At 32.9% G+C, this 17,579-nt stretch overlaps 2 protein-coding genes across 3 annotated transcripts; one reads left to right on the forward strand and one right to left on the reverse strand.

Moving 5' to 3' along the window:
- Nucleotides 1-94: 94 nt before the first annotated feature.
- Nucleotides 95-7,699, reverse strand: LOC101266087 (uncharacterized). The gene is made up of 16 exons (XM_004232541.4): nucleotides 7,605-7,699; nucleotides 6,949-7,097; nucleotides 6,278-6,358; nucleotides 6,094-6,165; nucleotides 5,918-5,989; nucleotides 5,603-5,839; nucleotides 5,271-5,381; nucleotides 5,060-5,173; nucleotides 3,796-3,918; nucleotides 3,647-3,715; nucleotides 3,391-3,494; nucleotides 2,514-2,597; nucleotides 2,291-2,378; nucleotides 1,692-1,808; nucleotides 885-1,066; nucleotides 95-728 (listed from the first exon to the last, which is right to left on the reverse strand). Exons 2-16 carry the CDS (start codon nucleotides 7,060-7,062, stop codon nucleotides 443-445), a joined length of 1,854 nt encoding a protein of 617 aa, XP_004232589.1. The 5' UTR covers nucleotides 7,063-7,097; nucleotides 7,605-7,699; the 3' UTR covers nucleotides 95-442.
- Nucleotides 7,700-14,022: 6,323 nt separating this feature from the next.
- LOC101265500 (plant intracellular Ras-group-related LRR protein 4) lies at nucleotides 14,023-17,198 on the forward strand. Of its 2 annotated transcripts, none has more exons than XM_004232539.4 (5): nucleotides 14,023-14,367; nucleotides 14,456-15,429; nucleotides 15,570-16,483; nucleotides 16,563-16,740; nucleotides 16,933-17,198. In XM_004232539.4, exons 2-4 carry the CDS (start codon nucleotides 14,763-14,765, stop codon nucleotides 16,713-16,715), a joined length of 1,734 nt encoding a protein of 577 aa, XP_004232587.1. In that variant the 5' UTR covers nucleotides 14,023-14,367; nucleotides 14,456-14,762; the 3' UTR covers nucleotides 16,716-16,740; nucleotides 16,933-17,198. The 2 variants fall into 2 exon arrangements, with proteins under 2 accessions (XP_004232587.1, XP_010316492.1); XM_010318190.3 differs by having other exon boundaries at nucleotides 14,162-14,367; nucleotides 14,750-15,429.
- Nucleotides 17,199-17,579: the final 381 nt, after the last annotated feature.

Here is a 17,579-nt window from a genome sequence, read left to right on the forward strand (position 1 = left end):
ATATGATAATTATAAAGGATCTCTCCCTTAAAAGGCCATTCCACCTAATTAAAATCCTCTTCAAGTATAGTATGGTATTGCACCCTTCGAAACATTTAAAATATACTCTTACCATAATATATTAACACCAACAAGAAAAATACAAGAGAATTTGAGTGTTTACACATTTAGTTCTCATCATCAAACCAACTATTGCTAAATATTACAAATAACATTAGCTGTGAACACAAAACTTGACCTCTTAACATCTCGCGGGATGTATTCAGGCAGGCAGGCAGGGTGAAGGCCTCTCATGAATCTAGGATATAATGGATATCACATAATCTCAGTGTCTTGCCATAACCAACCACGGACCAGGACAGGCATTTTGATACGACGCTTCTTTGCCATGGAAGGGCAAGCATTTCCTCTTTCAAGGTCATCAAACGGTGCAGATCAATCTCTACAAGGAATCAGGGCAAGGTAGCAAACTTGAAGGCATCTGCCTGCCGGATTGTAATTCCCCCCATTGAGCAACTTTAGGTGTTATGGACATTTTGCTCATTTTATTACCAAATTCATCGAGATCCTGATCATAACTTCGGGCAGCTCCATCATTAGGTATATTTATCCCGTTCCCTGCTGTACAGATTTCAATATCGTCTTCATCACTAGTACCCTCATCATCATCATCATTGTCATAAGAGTTCCGAACCATTGACCAGTACACAAAATTTGGCCGGATGAATCTTCCAAAAACATATGGCAACATGAGACAAAATTATCCACTAATTATAGAACAATCACCAGAAAATTTTCACTCTCAGGTAAGCAAGGAGCTTCAATATCCAACCAACCAATTAAAATGAACAAGAGAAGTCAAAAATGCCAATAAAGAAACAAACCTGTCAGATTTCATTAGAAGACAGGGATCAAACGGGAAAAATGTGTCAAGCCTCTCCCTACCACCAAAAGCCATTGAAAGTTCCGACTCAAGCAGGTTACTTGATACAACATTATCCGGCACATCAAGATGAGTCACTTTTGCCAACCGAAGAAATTCTTCCACTATTGATGGCAAGCATACCTGTAGGTAAAATATTCATTAGACACTCGAATTAACAAAGAAGTAGAGAATTCCACTAACAGAAGCACATACAAGCCTTGGATGACTTCTCATTTGAGTCCACTAATATCAAAGAAAAAACACAAGAAACTTTTAAACAATAACTACCCCTTAATCCCAATTTGGGATTGGTTATCAACTACTCCACTTTATTTGGGGCTGTTCCACCAACACTCAATTATTTGTCTTTTGAACAACTTAGGGTCCTCCAAAATTAGAGATTTTAAATCTCATGTTTATTCCAACACTAACATAAATATCTAACAAAAAACTTATAAGACCACTTTCAAACACCGGTCTAATGCAGATGGAACCAGTGACTATATACCTTGATATCACCTAGCTTGTATCAGCTATATGAATACTTAGCTTCCACTATAATCCACATGCATTCCAAGAGATTTTAATTCAATTAAAATTTCCTCTACATGCCTTTAGTTATCGAAGCTTACAACAACCAAGACCTAAGATCAAAGGGACATTTATATGAATCCTCAATGACCCCTTTTTCCTATGTTGTCTAAGCTTGCCAGGGATGAATAAAACGAAATGTTAGAGTCATGTACTAAGAAAAAGAACACATTACCATTAATGGGCTCAAAGGATGCCTCAGGATATCCTCTATATGCTTTGATATACGTGATCTGATGCGAGGAATAGCAAGCATTGATCTCATGCGAAAGCAAAGTACATACATCAAGGCCTGCATAATGAACAGTATCAGTAACAATTTATTTGGATATCAAAAAAATTTCTAAAAGTGACATGCTAAAGAAAAAAAAAATGAAAAACTATTCTCTCGCGTTGATTGGTTTCCAAGGTAAGTCTTCCTTCAAATTCCCTACATATTTTGCAGACTTAATTTGAAAGAAGTCTTTAATTCTTTATAATTAAAAAGTCCTTTTAATTGAAATTTTTTAACCACTTCTCTACGAAGTTCACTGTAATTCACAGGAAAAAAAAATTAACTTTCTAACACTTCCCTTTTCGCTTCCTGGCACATAAATGATACATAAATAAAATTAACACCAGGAATATAATTTGGGAAGCCTTCAAATAGGTCCACGGAAAGGTACAGAAAAAATCCCCCACTCCTCAAACAATATAAAAAGAATGAAGGTCTTTGTGAATGAGGGAGAGGAACAGACTACTGAAGGTTCTGACTAGAACAAAGCTGTCGAGTACCTGGCACCCAGCATAGAATTCCTTGTGAGCTTTTGGATTGATGCTGCCACCCTGGTTGAAGCAATAAGAAGAACACCATTCCAGCAAACTGAACCCTCACACAGAAGAAGAAAAGAAATCTATGACTTGACTTGCATTTGAATTCATTACTGACTGATAGAAGCAACTCAAAACTATAAATATATTGAATATAGAGTTGAAGATGTTTGGTCATCGGATAAACCTTTCTACATATTCAGCAACAAATGAGATGGGCAAAAACTTCGCACGAGCCAAATAACTAGCAAGATAGGCAACAGCACTCATTCTGCAAGAGACCAATAAAAGAATTAGTTCCTCCAAACAGCCATGAACAAAATGAATATAACTAGAAAATATATAACTACCAGACAGCCCCACCCCTTGATGAACTAATAATCAAAGAACTATCAGAGTTATCCACACTCAAGAGAGTATCAAATGTGTTCAGTTGCATTTAAAATTTTAAGCAAAAGATCACAAAAAAAAACACGTCAAACCTTCTGACAAGTAAAAAAATGGCAAATGCCTTCTGTCTTATCCAACACAACCGACAGGTTACTGAAGCACGATAATCTGAGTTTTAAGGACCACTATTTTGAATTTTTGATGGCATGTTATATTAGCAGCCTATGCAGAAAGTCTGCTAGTTTGACTAAGGAATATTACTTTGACTTTGAGTGCACAAAAATTCAATGGCAGTATCAATAAGGGAATAATATGGAGACCCAAGCAATACCCCAACAAATCTAAACACTTCCAACATATAGCATATTTATTAAATAAGAGAGGAGAGATGAACGCAGAGTTCTGTAAAGAAAATTCTCTAATAAACAGGGACTGCAGACTGTTGATTTTAGCTTCCAAAATTATGTTTTAAGATGAAATGGTCTTGAGTTCATGCACCCAGTATCATAAAGAGTTACATGCTAAACACTCAGACAGAAGACCAAACTTAGCAAGCAGTTGTGTATCCATAATACATGACTAAACATATTGATCAACAAGACGGAATGTCAGGGCGAAACAAGTGAGAAGGATAAGAAAAAGAAACCCAAGATTCAAAATTCTTTAGTCCTCACCTCCATTCTGGATATTTACTTGACTTAAATTTATGAAATAGCGTATCGGCAAATCTCCTACCGCAGTTTTCAGGATCCAGTGAACAGGCGTAAAACAACACAAACTGCAATAACAGGATCAACAAATTTAAGTTCAGAAAGGCAATAAGTACATTGAAGTAAGACAAATTAACTAACAACGTGTTCATCAAATTTAGAAGTGCTGGGAAAAGAAAGACAAGCCTATGTAGTGGAGGATGATAATCATGCATGTTACCTGAGCAAATTTAGACTTGTATGCCATCAAAACAGTTTGCTGAAAAGACTGGAGAAGAGTATGAAAAACCTACACCATTCGAAAGAAAAATAGAAGTAAGAAAAGCACGGAGCGGAGTTAGAAATTACACGCTGATGCATTCACTTTACCTGACTCAGGCGTCCACTCTCTTTGCAAATGTTAAGGTGTTCAAAGGTAAGGACGATTAAACTATCCAATTTCTGAGCATTTAGATTTCCACTAAAATACCGTTCCATCCAAGATATTTGGAGCTGGAAGTAAAAACTTAGTCAGTATATAAAGGGCAGATGACAAATACCAGATTAAAAATATAGATGAGCTCAGTCAGTAGACCGTACAACCCTTAACCTTGTGGTCAACTGGTCGTGGGTTCAATACCCACAATGAGCCCTCAAATAACTTTACTTTAAAAAAAATATATAAAATAAAAAAATTGATGAAAATCAAACATTAAAATATAAGCCTAGCATACAATACAATACAGTATTTCTGATATTCGTAACGATTGTATTGATACAAGACAACCACGGACTAGTTCATCAGGGAAAAGAAGGGATAGAACTTAACACAACAGGAAAGAATGACTCACCCTATTTGTATTGATACCCAAATCTAATTGAATGCAACCTTTAAATGGTTGAGCAACACTGTGAAAAACGAAAGTTGTCTACACGTGAATATGGGAAGGGTGAAAAAGGTGTTGTGGGCAAACTGACCTTTATTAGGGAAAAATAGATTTGAAGAAATAGTCCTTTTAACCACTTACACACTGGTTAAAGTTTGCGCAGAGTGTCAAAAAGGCAAATTTTTCTCAAGGTTGACAGTCACCGCAGATTTAAAAAGAAACAATCTAGGAAACCCTCTTCTGAATCATCATGTAATCTTTATCTACTCTACGTCTCTTCAAGACTAAGAGCAATCATTTTTAATAAGGTTAATGATTTTATTCATATTGGGAATCCCTCTATGCAAGTATTATACCCAAAATTAAAGAAACCTGGGCTAAACATGGTTCTATAAAAAATTTCACCTAATCATCCAACACCAAACAGGATCCTTACGGATGCACCAAAAGAAATTAGAGACACAAGGCTACTCCACGCATGTACAAAATCATCCTCCCCTCATACGATCTCCTTTTCCTCTCCTTCCATATTACCGTCATGAAAAAATTCAATCAAATAAAAGGAGAGAAGTGAACAGAATAATGCAACGTATGGACAGGGCTAAACATGGTTCTATAAAAAAATTCACCCAATCATCTAACATCAAACGGGATATTTACGGATGCACTAAAACACCCCATACACAAAAAAGAAGTCAAGGAAACAAATTTAGTGGCAATGCCAGCACTAAAATACAGAAGAATATCAGTTGAAAGATGAAAATCACCTCGTCACCATTTTGCTGGCCATCATCCATTGGCCATTCGAGATCTCCCAGCTCCATATCGAAGATGCCTTTGGTGAAATCTTCTTGTAAGATATCATCCCATGCTATATCTACCTAAGAAAACCCAAGGACAAGAACCAAATTAACTTAGTGCAACACCTTTAAGAATTTACACAGTGCCTGAGTGAAGGGTTGATTTCAAACAACTTACATCCAAATCTATTAGCTTATCCATAATTGCCACAAGCATTGTTCTCCCAACAAGATCACCAATTGCTCCACTCTCTAGTTTTAACATGTTCTCCACATATATCAAAATCAACTGCACGTGAGGGGAAAGGGGGCGGAGAGGAGGAAACATGGCTAAGAAATTAGGAGCTTCCAGCAATAAGGAACACAACACAGAAGAAAGTGTATCAACAACGAGGTTCTGGCAATGCAGGTTTAACTAGTTCAAGCAAAAGTCAGTAGGATTGGAACACTTGCAATAAGCTACATAATGGAAGAATTTTCTTTGTAAAGAAAGTATGAATCTGCACTTACTGGTTCCTTTGTGAAAATGTGTGGCATCCTCTCCGTTATCATTCTCTCAAGTCTCAAGGGCGAGAGAGGAACTAACTTTGCAATGTATGTTAATGTTGAATGGACACGGTCAATGACTTGGCCCTTCCGTAGAATGCCACGTGGCTGATTCAACAATGATATGAAGGAATCAGGAGGCATAAAATTGCTCACAAGCATTTCCAAGCACAGATCTACATACTGCCCACTGGATGTAGCCTACAGCATAGGAGAAGAGTCATGATCATACAGACTAATGACCAAAATACTGAAGATAGTAACACTAGAGTCACATACCAAGGATATATTAAATTCCATCAAAGCATCCATTACATCAGTTCCATAGTTCCACATGCTCATTTGTAAAATCTGCAAGCAAATAACACATTTTGAGTATACAATCTTTACCAGTGCCAACCTGTATTCTTCAAAAACACAGATTAAGAGAGGAAATACAATTATTAAGAACTTACAGATGCAATAAGAGATTTATGGTGAACAATGTCTAGACAAGAAACTGATCCTGACAGAGCTTTTAAACATGTCTGAAATGCAAATCCAAAATCAAGCCATAATTAAAATACAAAGTAAAAGAAACCAACACAAAAAGTGATTGGAAGATGACCAATATATGTGCAATCTCTAAGAAAGACATACCACCAGTAGGGCCACATCAGGTAAAACGCCTTCATCAGGGTGCATAACACGAAGAAGCTGCTCATATTGGTCTGGATCACCCTAATATACCAACATTCAGCTATAAAAATTGTTTTACAGTGCTATGGTAAATATGTGGAAACTATAAAGGAAGTTGCATTGCACATGCAACAGTGAAAACAGCAACTGAGAAGGTTCATACATTTCACATCTTGTGAAGATGTTTGCCAGGAAAGAAAACGAAGTGGGGATGGGCAAAAAAAACATTATTTTCAGCAAAAGGAATCAATGAAATTATTTGGCTGGCTAGTACTTGCTGAATAACAAAGAGACAACTAACATCCAAACATTTGACTCTTAATCTCCAAGGAAGTCAACACTCGACCAGGTCAATCAATCTGGAGAACCTATGTCGACTTCAATCAACTATTCAAAAGAGACATCTTAGCAGGAAGGATACTTCTCCTTTTGTTTTTAGATAAGTACTTTAGCCACCATAAACCGTGGCTAGCAAAGAATTAAGGCAAAAATAAATAAAAAATTCAAGGTTTATGCTGACTCATACAGTTGAACCTTGATTTCCCATGCAGTGGCATGCACACCAGCTAACCCAACCCAATGCAATTATAAGAACATAATTTTCCTTTAAAATATGTATCCAAGCATCCAACCTGGATAACAGATTTAAGGGCATGTCTAACAAGTTTGAACAAATCTGAATCCGTAATCTCAGCAATCTCCATCTCAGCACAACCCGCACTTTCAGCATGTAATTCCATTCCCATTATGTTGACTAGGGTTGAAATATTGCGCAAATTTTCTGTGAAACATAATCATGTAGAAAACCCCTTGAATCATTTCATCAATAAACTCATGAAAGACTTATTCAAGAAAAAGAACCAGTTAAATGCACATCTTTGCAATAGTCTTTCCTCTTCTTTTTTCTTTTGGAAGAGGAAGTACAATTTACAAAAAGATGATCATCCAACAAGACAGAATAATATTAGAGTCTTCTAAGATCAAGTTCTAAATTGTTTTTTTGATCTTTATAATGTGCATTAAAAGTGACTCCAAAACAATGACTGGTTTGGTGTCTTTGTAATCACTGAGACCTCTCAATTCAAGAATGAAATCACAAGTATATCTCAATTCAAAAACAGCAATAACACCGATATAATCGGTAATTTAGCATTCAGGCAATCACAGAACGGTACAATCCAATTCACCAAAAAATCGTTTTTTACCATTAAATTTCGCTGAAAAAAGTGTTATTGTCTACTAAAAGCATACATAAGAACGATAATAGGTAGATAAAAGAGAATCATACACTTTGATTTCGTCGGGGAAGGAGAAAGTGAGTTGCCGGTAGAGCTGGAGATGAGCCAAAGCGGCGCCAGGCAGTGGCAACAATTTGAGGGCTGAGAAAAGTTAAATTTGCGCCTATTTTAACATTCTTGTTAATTGGGCCGAATCAGTGTGAATTGATTGGGCCTAAAACGATATCGGCCCATAATACTTTCAAAGGATTTGTTAAGGCTTAGACTCTTGGGCCTGCGGGCTTGATCTTGATTTTTTCGGCAATCGGTTGTGCAACACATAATTTTCGCAATAATAAACTTAATTATACTCCATAGTTATACTTTGTATATTATTGAATCGTAGCTATAATTTAAGTTGTTTCATTTGTATAATTAACGAGTACGTTTGTATAATTAAGTTATTTTTGTATGAACTAAAAATAACAAATTCATACAAACGAAAACATCTAAACTTTTTAAAAAGTTATACAATATTACATCGTACAAATTATATTATACACATTTTAAATTATACAAATATGCGAATCTAAACTCCAGTCCATAATTATCATTAGATGTTAATCGCGAGCGTTAATTAACCAAAACTATAACTATAATAATAATTAACTAATATATATTTGCTTAACATATTCCTAAACTTTACTTACCACTTTTTGGACCCAATTTTGACAAATTACTTTACATGTCATTTTGTTCTTCTAAAATGAAATGGCCACCGGGTTCTGGTCTTCTTCATTGTTTCTTCTTCTTTTGTTGCTAATCCATTTTTCATACTTCTTCATTTGTTTCTTGATTACTTCAAAAAAACAATGTAAATTATTTCAAGCGAATTATATTATCAAAAAATTTGATATATCGAAAGGATGTCATATCAAAGTTATGAAACAGCTTAGAGATGATTTTAAGTTGATTGAGAATGAATAGTTAATATATACTTCATATTTTATCACTATATATTTCGTGTATCGTTAAATTGTTTAACTTTTAAAATATAACATAATTATATACTTAATATATAACTCATGTATAAGCGTAAGATATATTGTATAGTCAATGTTCTTTCTCTATATAACTTTTTAATACGTTATATCCTATAGTCAGTATATACTTTTTATCATAAAAATTATAATATTGATGTTTAATACAAACTTGTCCCAAGTCCTCCAAAAAGAGATAAATATCTATGGCTGTCTTGTAACATAGATTGGGCCTGGCAACGAAAAGCAGGCAAGGAGACAAAGGAAAGGGGACGGGAGAGATAAAGTTGGGACGCTTTTAAAGCGGTTTGTTGGAATGTATTAATATTTTATTTGATATATTTTTAAATTTTATAAAATCGTAAAATATATATAGAGAGACTATTTAGAAATATATATAGACTATTTAGAAATATATATAGACTATTTGATAATATATTTTACGTATAACTAGTACATGTGAAATCATAGTAATATACAGGATTTTAATGTATCTATTAGCATGGTTATTTAATATGGGCAACTTTCACATATAGCAAATAAAAAATTCATATTTGTATGCTATAGCAAACGTTGCATAATTGCGCTCCATAGCAAACATAAAATTGTATAATTTGCTATACATATACAATTGTATAATTCGCTGGCCTAAATTGTATAATTCGCTGCAATTGAATAATTTATTTTGCATACAGTTGAATCGAATTAAAATGTATGTATATTACATAATCATAAGTGCATAGCAAGAAGATATATGTTTTTCTCGCTTTATACAAAAATAGAAACACAATATATACACTTCTGTTGTATAAAGCTAGAGAAAATTGTATTTCACTGCAACTGTATAATTCGCAATTGTATAATTCGTTGGCCTTTTTCTCTGCAATATTTGAAGTAAAATGTTTGTAAATTGTATAATTAAGTGTATAACATGAAGATATACATTTTTGCATGTGTATATACAATTTTCTCTCGCTTTATACAAAACAGAAACAGAATTATACACTTCTGTGTATAAAGCGAGAGAGGCGAGAGAGATTTTTGGGAGAGAGACGCTGGCAAATTTTAGCTAATGTTTGCTATGGAGCACAATTAAATCAAACCCTAACTTTTTCATTTAATTTAGATTATTAGTTTGCTATTATATACAATTTTTCCTATTTAAAATTATTTTCACATCTTTCTATTGTATTTGGTGAAGAATAATTTTATAAATAAAATATATGCTTTTTAAAAGATTTATACGATGAATATTATTTTTAGTACATCAGCCAGAATTACTAATATATTATATCTAATAATGTTATATTTATACATTTACCGATAGAGAAAGACATGGCATGTGTGGTTGTCCACGTGGATAGTCAAGTTGCCATCTTTTCATGTCGAGAAAATTTGTATGCCAACCCATGACCAGAAGATGGTGATATTATTATATTAATATTAATACGTGATTTGATGTTAGTTGATAACAATAATTTAATTTTTAAGTATTTATAAATATATATTTAAATAATTTATAAAAATTAAATAAATACATATTTGTCTGATATGACAGTTTTGTATTTTATGTACATGTAAAATATATACATTTATTTATTTAATAATTCTATATAGTTTTAAGTGTCTACTCGAGTCATAATTATCCGTAAGCTAATGTCAATATATTATGTTAATATTATTATTATTAGCATGAAAAGAGAAAAAGGAGAAGTGAAACAGAAGAAACGGTAATGGCGTGAAGGTGGAAATGGCAGGCTACATACGTGTGCACGTGCCTATTATCCAACCGAATTCCAAAGATGTTTCACTCTGTCAAACCACCACATCTCGACCTTACTGGGCCCCATTCTTTTTTCGGATAATGAATTTTAAAATATGACAAATAATATGCACGATAATATTATAAGTAGCGTTTGAAGAAGTTAAATAAACATAAAGTTATATAAAAAAAATTATTTTTGAAAAGAAATTTAACTCATTGGACAAAGTTTCACTATAAATGTTGATCACACCTCTCTTGCATCGTATCCACCCTATTATACCATCATTTGAAGGGTTGCTTGATAGGTGTATAAAATTTAATATTAAATACAATTGTATTTTTTAACAATGACAACGTATATATATGGTAAAAGGGCAAAACAATGTGGTTTAAAAATATTTTTATGGTTAATGTTCTGATTCAAAATTATCTTTATTATTATTTAATGGATCAAAAAAGCTCATTTCACAAATATATATATTATTTATGAACACATTCTTTTTTATAATATTTTCAAAAAGTAGCAAATTTTAATCCTACTTCAATTTAGAAAAAATGGAAAATAAAAATATTTCTTATTTTATTTTTCAGTGTTTTCAGCATTACATAAATATTAATGATGAATGTACTATGATTTTATATATAATATATTTATTTGGAAAGAGTATTTTTAACCTATTTAGTAAATATAGGGACATTTTCTAAACTAAACTATTGACTATAAAAACATTTTTGAATCAAAACATAATGATAATGGTATTTTTGAGTCAAACTATCATGAGGATAACATTTTTGTTTATTTCACATATTTTTTTCGACTCTCTTCCCTTGTTATACCTTCAGTACTGTTAATGTCATAATTCTTACCACTAGTTATGCATAATACAATAAAAAATTACGTGATTAAACAAATATATACTAGTTAATTAGCTAACATAGTTATAGGTTGCATTAATTGCAATCTGAAACTTACTTTTATTTATGATTATATTCTCTCTTGCCTCTTTCATCCTTCTCTCTCGCCTCTCCCTGAAATCTCGCTCATCATTCTCCTCTTTTTCTCTCTCGTTTGTCTTCTCCATGACCAAGCTCTATCTCTTCTCTTATGGCAATCTCTCTCTCACTTTATGCATATACAATTGTATGATTTATTTGTGTTTGTATAAAGTAGAGAGTGGGATATACAGCTCATATACACTTATAATTATGCAATATAATTTTTTTCAGGTCATGTCTTTCTTGCCCCCCCACCCCCTTCTCTCTCTTTATATATATATATAGACACAAATTATGCAAATTCTATATCTAATTTGTGCTTGTATAAATGAGAGAAAGATTGCATTTATAAATATAAGTATTTTAACTCAACTTATGTATACAAGTTTAAATTATATGCATGTATACAACTACAGCAACTGATACATATACATAATCATTATATATATACAATTATTTAATCAATATACATATATTCAACTTTTTTACCTTTCTCACTCCTTTTCTAATCTCGCTCGCCAGATATATAAATACATATGTATACCAGTTACATATGTACAATTTATTTGACTGGTATATGTATGCAATTTGACATATATACATATACAATTTTCCTTTATCCACTCGCTCACCTCTCTCCCCCGTCTCCCAATCTCACTCGCTATTCTCTTCCCTATAACATATAGCTACGAATCATAATATCAAACTATAACTATCTAACTTAATTTAAACTATTTTTGAGTAGCTATATACGAGAATTCCCTAATACAATACCAATTAATAGCTAGTTTGGTTGCTTTATACATAAATTGGGGGAAGTATATATCAAACAAAAAATTAGTGACATCAAAACTAATACCTACATTATTTTATTTAATATCCTCGGGCAAACTACTCCTTAATTATTACCTTCACGCAAAGTGTAAATATTGTCAAAAGCTATTGTTTGTAGCATGACTAGCATCATATTAAAAATACCTTGCCTCAATTCATTCCTTTGTAGAGGTTGCATTTATTCCACTTCAATTTATTTCTTTTATAAATGATTTATTGAATGTTTGAATCAGTCATAAACATGCAAGAAGGAATTATACTATTGCAATTTGCAAAACCATGTGACAACTCAGATTAAACAACAAAGTATTTATTTATATACAAACGTTCAACATTTTTCCTTTAGTTAACGAATCATGTTCAAAAATTGATTAATTAAAATTATATATTAGTTCTTATCCGTAAATTGACCGTGGAAAGCAGTAGTTGATATATTAAATTGTTAGGTGAATCTGAAACGTAGATAAAAAAAGGACAACATACTTTTTTCACAATTTCTTTTTATATATATAAAAAGTTGAATTCATGAATGTTGAAAAAGATTGATGGAGTTTGAACTTTAGAATCTTTTATTGTTGATTCTTGCGGCTTTAAAAGTAGTACTAACTTATTTGTTTAAAATATAAAATCTTATTATTTTATTTATAATGACGGATGAAAAAATTAACATAAAACAAGTAATATGAACGAAAGGATAGTAATATTAAATGGAAAAAACTCAAAATTTCTGAATAGCAATAATATATAAGTAGAAACGGATTTCAGATGGGTGAAATTGTAAAAAAAGAAAAAGAAAAAAGTCATACATAAGTTGATGCCGTGTTATTAGTATAACAATATTTTGTTCTTGTTAGCATTATAAAATGACGCGTAGGTGAAATATTTCATAGTGATTACAGTTGGATAATCACTTGGTATAGCCTATAAAGTTTTTTTTCCTCTTCATGCTGCCCTAGTTAATTAAACAGACCATTCATCAAAAGGCAATATACATGTTTCATGTGTATGAACTTGGTGTTTGAGTTATTTTTTTGGATTAATTTCATATAATATTTGTCGGAGTCACACTTTTTGATAAATAGATTTAAAATTGAAAGAAATAGACACATAAGTCGAAGGAGATTCGACGATCTATTATATATAAGTATCAAATAATTTTACTCATCAAAACTAGAATAGACAGAAAGAGTCAGTTAGTATTATTTTCTATTTATACTGAGTTTTAAATTTAAAATCTCAAACACTCAACCTTTGAATATTTACAATTGTCAGTCTATAATAAAAATGACGAGTAATTGATGAACGAAAATTTTGCTTTTTTAACACATCAAAAGGCAAATACATTAACTCATCAAGGACCATTTCAAGTACCTTTCAACTAACCGTTGAACCTACATATTTCTATAAAAGAGTTTGCCTCAAATGTATAACGACGATATATATATGTATAGTCGAATTTTATTTGACTGTTTCATAAAGCTCCATAACCACTACTCACGTGATATATTTCATCTTTTAACTCAATTCTTGCTGCTACTTGTAACAATGCCAAAAATATTCATTAAGATCTTTTGACTATTTACAAATCAAATAAAAAATAATGTTACTGTTGTAAATTCATAATTTATAAGTGACCTATAAAATTAATTATCGTAATTTTAATATCAGCAGCATGAAGTGTGAGATCAAAATCAAAAGAGTGTTAGTCACTTTGAAAAAGTTCCCATCAGCAGTCCGAGAGAATCCAAGGAGAGCCGGGGTTAATTTCGTCATTTCATATTTTTCCTAAGGTCATTTCCGGAAATCTCTCCTTTTTTGCTCTAATATAAGTGGATTTCCGTTTAATAACCGTTCAGTCATAATCGAGTCCACCGTATTTTTAAAAATTGAATCAAATTATTGTCTTATCATTAACTGCCTAATAATTTTTATTTATTTTTCAATATGAAAATATTTACAAATTTTATAAGTTAGGATAAATAAATTAAAATGATTTTTTTTTTCTTTTAGGTATATAAACCCACGATGGATGTCGTTGGATTTTCTACAGAACCGAACAAGACACATTTCTGTCTTAGATAACTCATCCTTTCTCTTCCCTTTCTTCTTCTTCTTCTTCTTCTCTCTGTTCTCCACATTTCACGTATACTTTCAGAATTTTTTTTGGATTTACTTTGGACAGAAAAGCTACTAAATAGTGTGAGTCAATTTCTTTCCTTAAATAATTGTTTGGAGTTTTTTTTTTTTTTTCTCTTGTTGTTTTTGAAAACAGTTGTTCTCCATATAGGAAAATACGGCGAAAAATAAGCTTTACTTTGCATGCTTTCATGTGGGTAAAGGTTTGAATTTGCTGTCATCGTTGATTGGCGCTTTCTAGAAACTTGTAGAAACGAAAAAACTTAGCTGCGGTTTTCATTTTTTCTTGATCTGCTGATTGGTTTGGATGGAGCGAAATTCCTTGCTTTGAATAATACATACAGAACAAGGAGAAAGGGCAGTCTGAGTTTAATTTTGTGGCCGGAGTTGTATTTATGTCGAATTAATTTATGTGGGTGTTTTTTTGTTTTCGATAAATTTTCAGAGAATTATTGAAAATGGGGTCGTTAGGAATGTCGATTGATGAGATTGTGCAAGAAATTATGAGAATTCATGGATCTCTACCGACAAGACCATCGATTGATGAGGTTGAAGCAGCAAGAGCTTTAATTGGAAATCTGGAGAAAGAAGATCAGTTGAAAATAGAAGCTATCATGAGGCAAAATAAAAGGAAAGGTGTTCCAGAAGAGCTATTCAAAATTTTGCAAGAGATGCAGAGGAACGCTCTTCTTTTTCAGAGTAAAGAACAAAAGAGGGAGGCCTTGAAACTTTTAGATCTCGAGAATATTCACAGTGTGTTCGACGATTTGATTCAGAGAGCTACCAAATGTTTGCCTTCTAAATCTCATGATAATGACCCGTCTTCTTCTTCTTCTTCAATTGAACCTAATGATTTGTCTTTGGCAAACCAAGTTTCCTTCTCCGGCAACAGCAACAGACGCCTTGAATCTCCGGCAACCACAACTGCAGCTGCTTCTTCGTCGAGTTTTTATAACTCAAAAGACTCTATTAAAGCGTCCGAACTGTATAGTAGAGACGACAGTTACTTGAATAAGGCAAAAGCCACGTTTCTTGTGGATGGAATTGGTGTTGGACTTCGATCTGGGGATGCTTCATCAGGGCCTAAGATTGTTGATTCCACCTTAAAGCCGTCGGCGATAAGTGGTATGTTACATCTATTTGCTGCACCGTATTTGGTTATGTATGCATTTCTAGTGAATTTGATTATATAACTTGTTGTTTTGTTGTGTTGATTCAAAGTTCGTATTTTTAATCAAAAAAGACACTGGTTTCTTTGTTTGTAGGTCAAGATGGTGAGAAATTAAGTTTGATTAAGCTTGCTAGTATGATTGAAGTGTCATCCAAAAAAGGAAGTAGAGAGCTTATGCTACGGAATAAGTTATCTGATCAAGTAGAATGGCTTCCAGATTCTATAGGGAAGCTATCGAGTTTGATCACTTTGGATCTGTCTGAGAATCGCATTACGGTCCTACCCACCACCATAGGGGGGCTTTTATCATTGCAAAAGCTAGATTTGCACTCAAACAAAATTGTTGAACTGCCTGATTGTATTGGAGATCTTCTTAACTTGGTGTATCTTGATCTCAGTGGAAATAACTTGAAGTTGTTGCCCGCGAGTTTTGCTAGGTTAGCTCACCTTCAAGAACTTGATTTGAGCTCTAACATGCTATCAGTACTCCCTGAGACAATTGGCTCCTTAGTAAGTCTTAAGAAATTGATTGTGGAAACTAATGACCTTGAGGAACTTCCTCACACTATTGGTCAATGTACTTCGCTCAAAGAGCTTCGTGTGGACTACAATCATCTTAAAGCACTTCCTGAAGCAGTGGGACGACTTGAGTCGTTGGAGATTCTGACTGCGCGGTACAATAACATCAGACTGTTGCCTACAACTATGTCATCCCTTACAAGTTTGAAAGAGCTGAATGTTAGTTTCAATGAAATCGAATCAGTGCCTGAGAGCTTGTGTTTTGCTACTTCACTGGTAAAGCTGAACATAAGCAACAATTTTGCAGACCTGAGATCACTACCAAGGTCCATTGGTAACCTTGAGTTGCTCGAAGAATTGGACATGAGTAACAACCAGATACGCGTTCTTCCAGATTCTTTTAGGATGCTCTCAAGTTTGCGGGTCCTTAAAACTGATGGAAATCCTTTGGAAGTTCCACCAGGAAGCGTCCTTGAGAAGGGAGCACAGGTTTAGTTTTGTTTCGTTTAATCATTTTGTTATTTTAACATGATTGGATATATCGATCACTAATGTTTTATTTGCTCAGGTTGTTGTACAATATATGTCTGATCTGGTTGCTAATAGAGATGTAAAGACGCAACCCGCAAAGAAGAAGAAGAAATCATGGACTCATATATGCTGTTTTTCAAGTTCCAACAAACGCCAGCGCAATGGCAGTATGGACTATGTTAATGCATGATGTGTTCCAGTTCCTCATAAATCTGGTATGATTATACATTTCTCCTTCTTGATAAACTTTCTTTTTATCTCTTAAATTTTGTGTCCAGTCAAATAAAAAAGTTCGTAATGGTTAATAAATGGGGATGGTGCATTATACATGGTGCTGATTTGTGTTAATTAGAATAATGAAAATGAAAGGGTAACGGCTCACATGATGTCTGTGCTATCCGTTGTAGGGAAATGAGCTGTGATTTGGCTGGACGAAAGCTGCAAAAATTTCAGTTGAATTCAAATATTTTTGCCAGCGAGATTCAATCAACTTTCTTGTTGTTCCAGATCACTGCCACGTGGTTTTTTTAAATTCTCATTTCATTGTGATAATTCTTTTAATGCTCTTTCCTGTATTTTCCTCGATTATGTAAAAATATGAAATGAGATGTAAAATCTTATCTTATTTTTTGACTTTCAATATATTCAATGGATTTCTGATTTGTTGAATAAATTGCAAAAGTCAGCCTGAATTAATTTGTCATTATCCAACCGACGGCGAATTTGTTTTGAATCCCGTCATATTTTAAATAAGAAAATATGTTGTTAATAGGTCAAATAAAGATGGCTTAGAGCCGTGGATCGTGGATCAATGAGATTGTTTTACTCTTAATTAAATTTCGCTTTTTTTTTTAAAAAAAAAGAGGGGATGATTTAGAAACGCAAATGTTGTCGATAAAATTTTAGGGCGGCAATTATATTCTGTACCAAATATGTTTGACCTAATTTTTTGGGTGAGATTTCTATATTAAAAAAATATAAATATGCCCCAAGTCTAGCAGCCATTTCTTAACTGTTATATATTCTTTTCATTGAATCATTTTTTATTATATAC

This window comes from Solanum lycopersicum, chromosome 2 (genome assembly GCF_036512215.1).
Source record: "Solanum lycopersicum chromosome 2, SLM_r2.1".
In the NCBI taxonomy this organism is placed as follows: Eukaryota; Viridiplantae; Streptophyta; class Magnoliopsida; order Solanales; family Solanaceae; genus Solanum; species Solanum lycopersicum.

What these genes read in the sequence shown, in the direction of transcription:
- LOC101266087 (XM_004232541.4), bottom strand. Translation starts at nt 7,062, where the DNA reads ATGGGAATGGAATTACATGCTGAAAGTGCGGGTTGTGCTGAGATGGAG. An exon ending in CCCTTAAATCTGTTATCCAG is followed by an intron (nt 6,359 to 6,948) that starts GTTGGATGCTTG and finishes TTGGTATATTAG; the next exon opens with GGTGATCCAGACCAATATGA. An exon ending in CTGATGTGGCCCTACTGGTG is followed by an intron (nt 6,166 to 6,277) that starts GTATGTCTTTCT and finishes TTTGCATTTCAG; the next exon opens with ACATGTTTAAAAGCTCTGTC.
- LOC101265500 (XM_004232539.4), top strand. Translation starts at nt 14,763, where the DNA reads ATGGGGTCGTTAGGAATGTCGATTGATGAGATTGTGCAAGAAATTATG. An exon ending in AAAGCCGTCGGCGATAAGTG is followed by an intron (nt 15,430 to 15,569) that starts GTATGTTACATC and finishes CTTTGTTTGTAG; the next exon opens with GTCAAGATGGTGAGAAATTA. An exon ending in TCCTTGAGAAGGGAGCACAG is followed by an intron (nt 16,484 to 16,562) that starts GTTTAGTTTTGT and finishes TTATTTGCTCAG; the next exon opens with GTTGTTGTACAATATATGTC.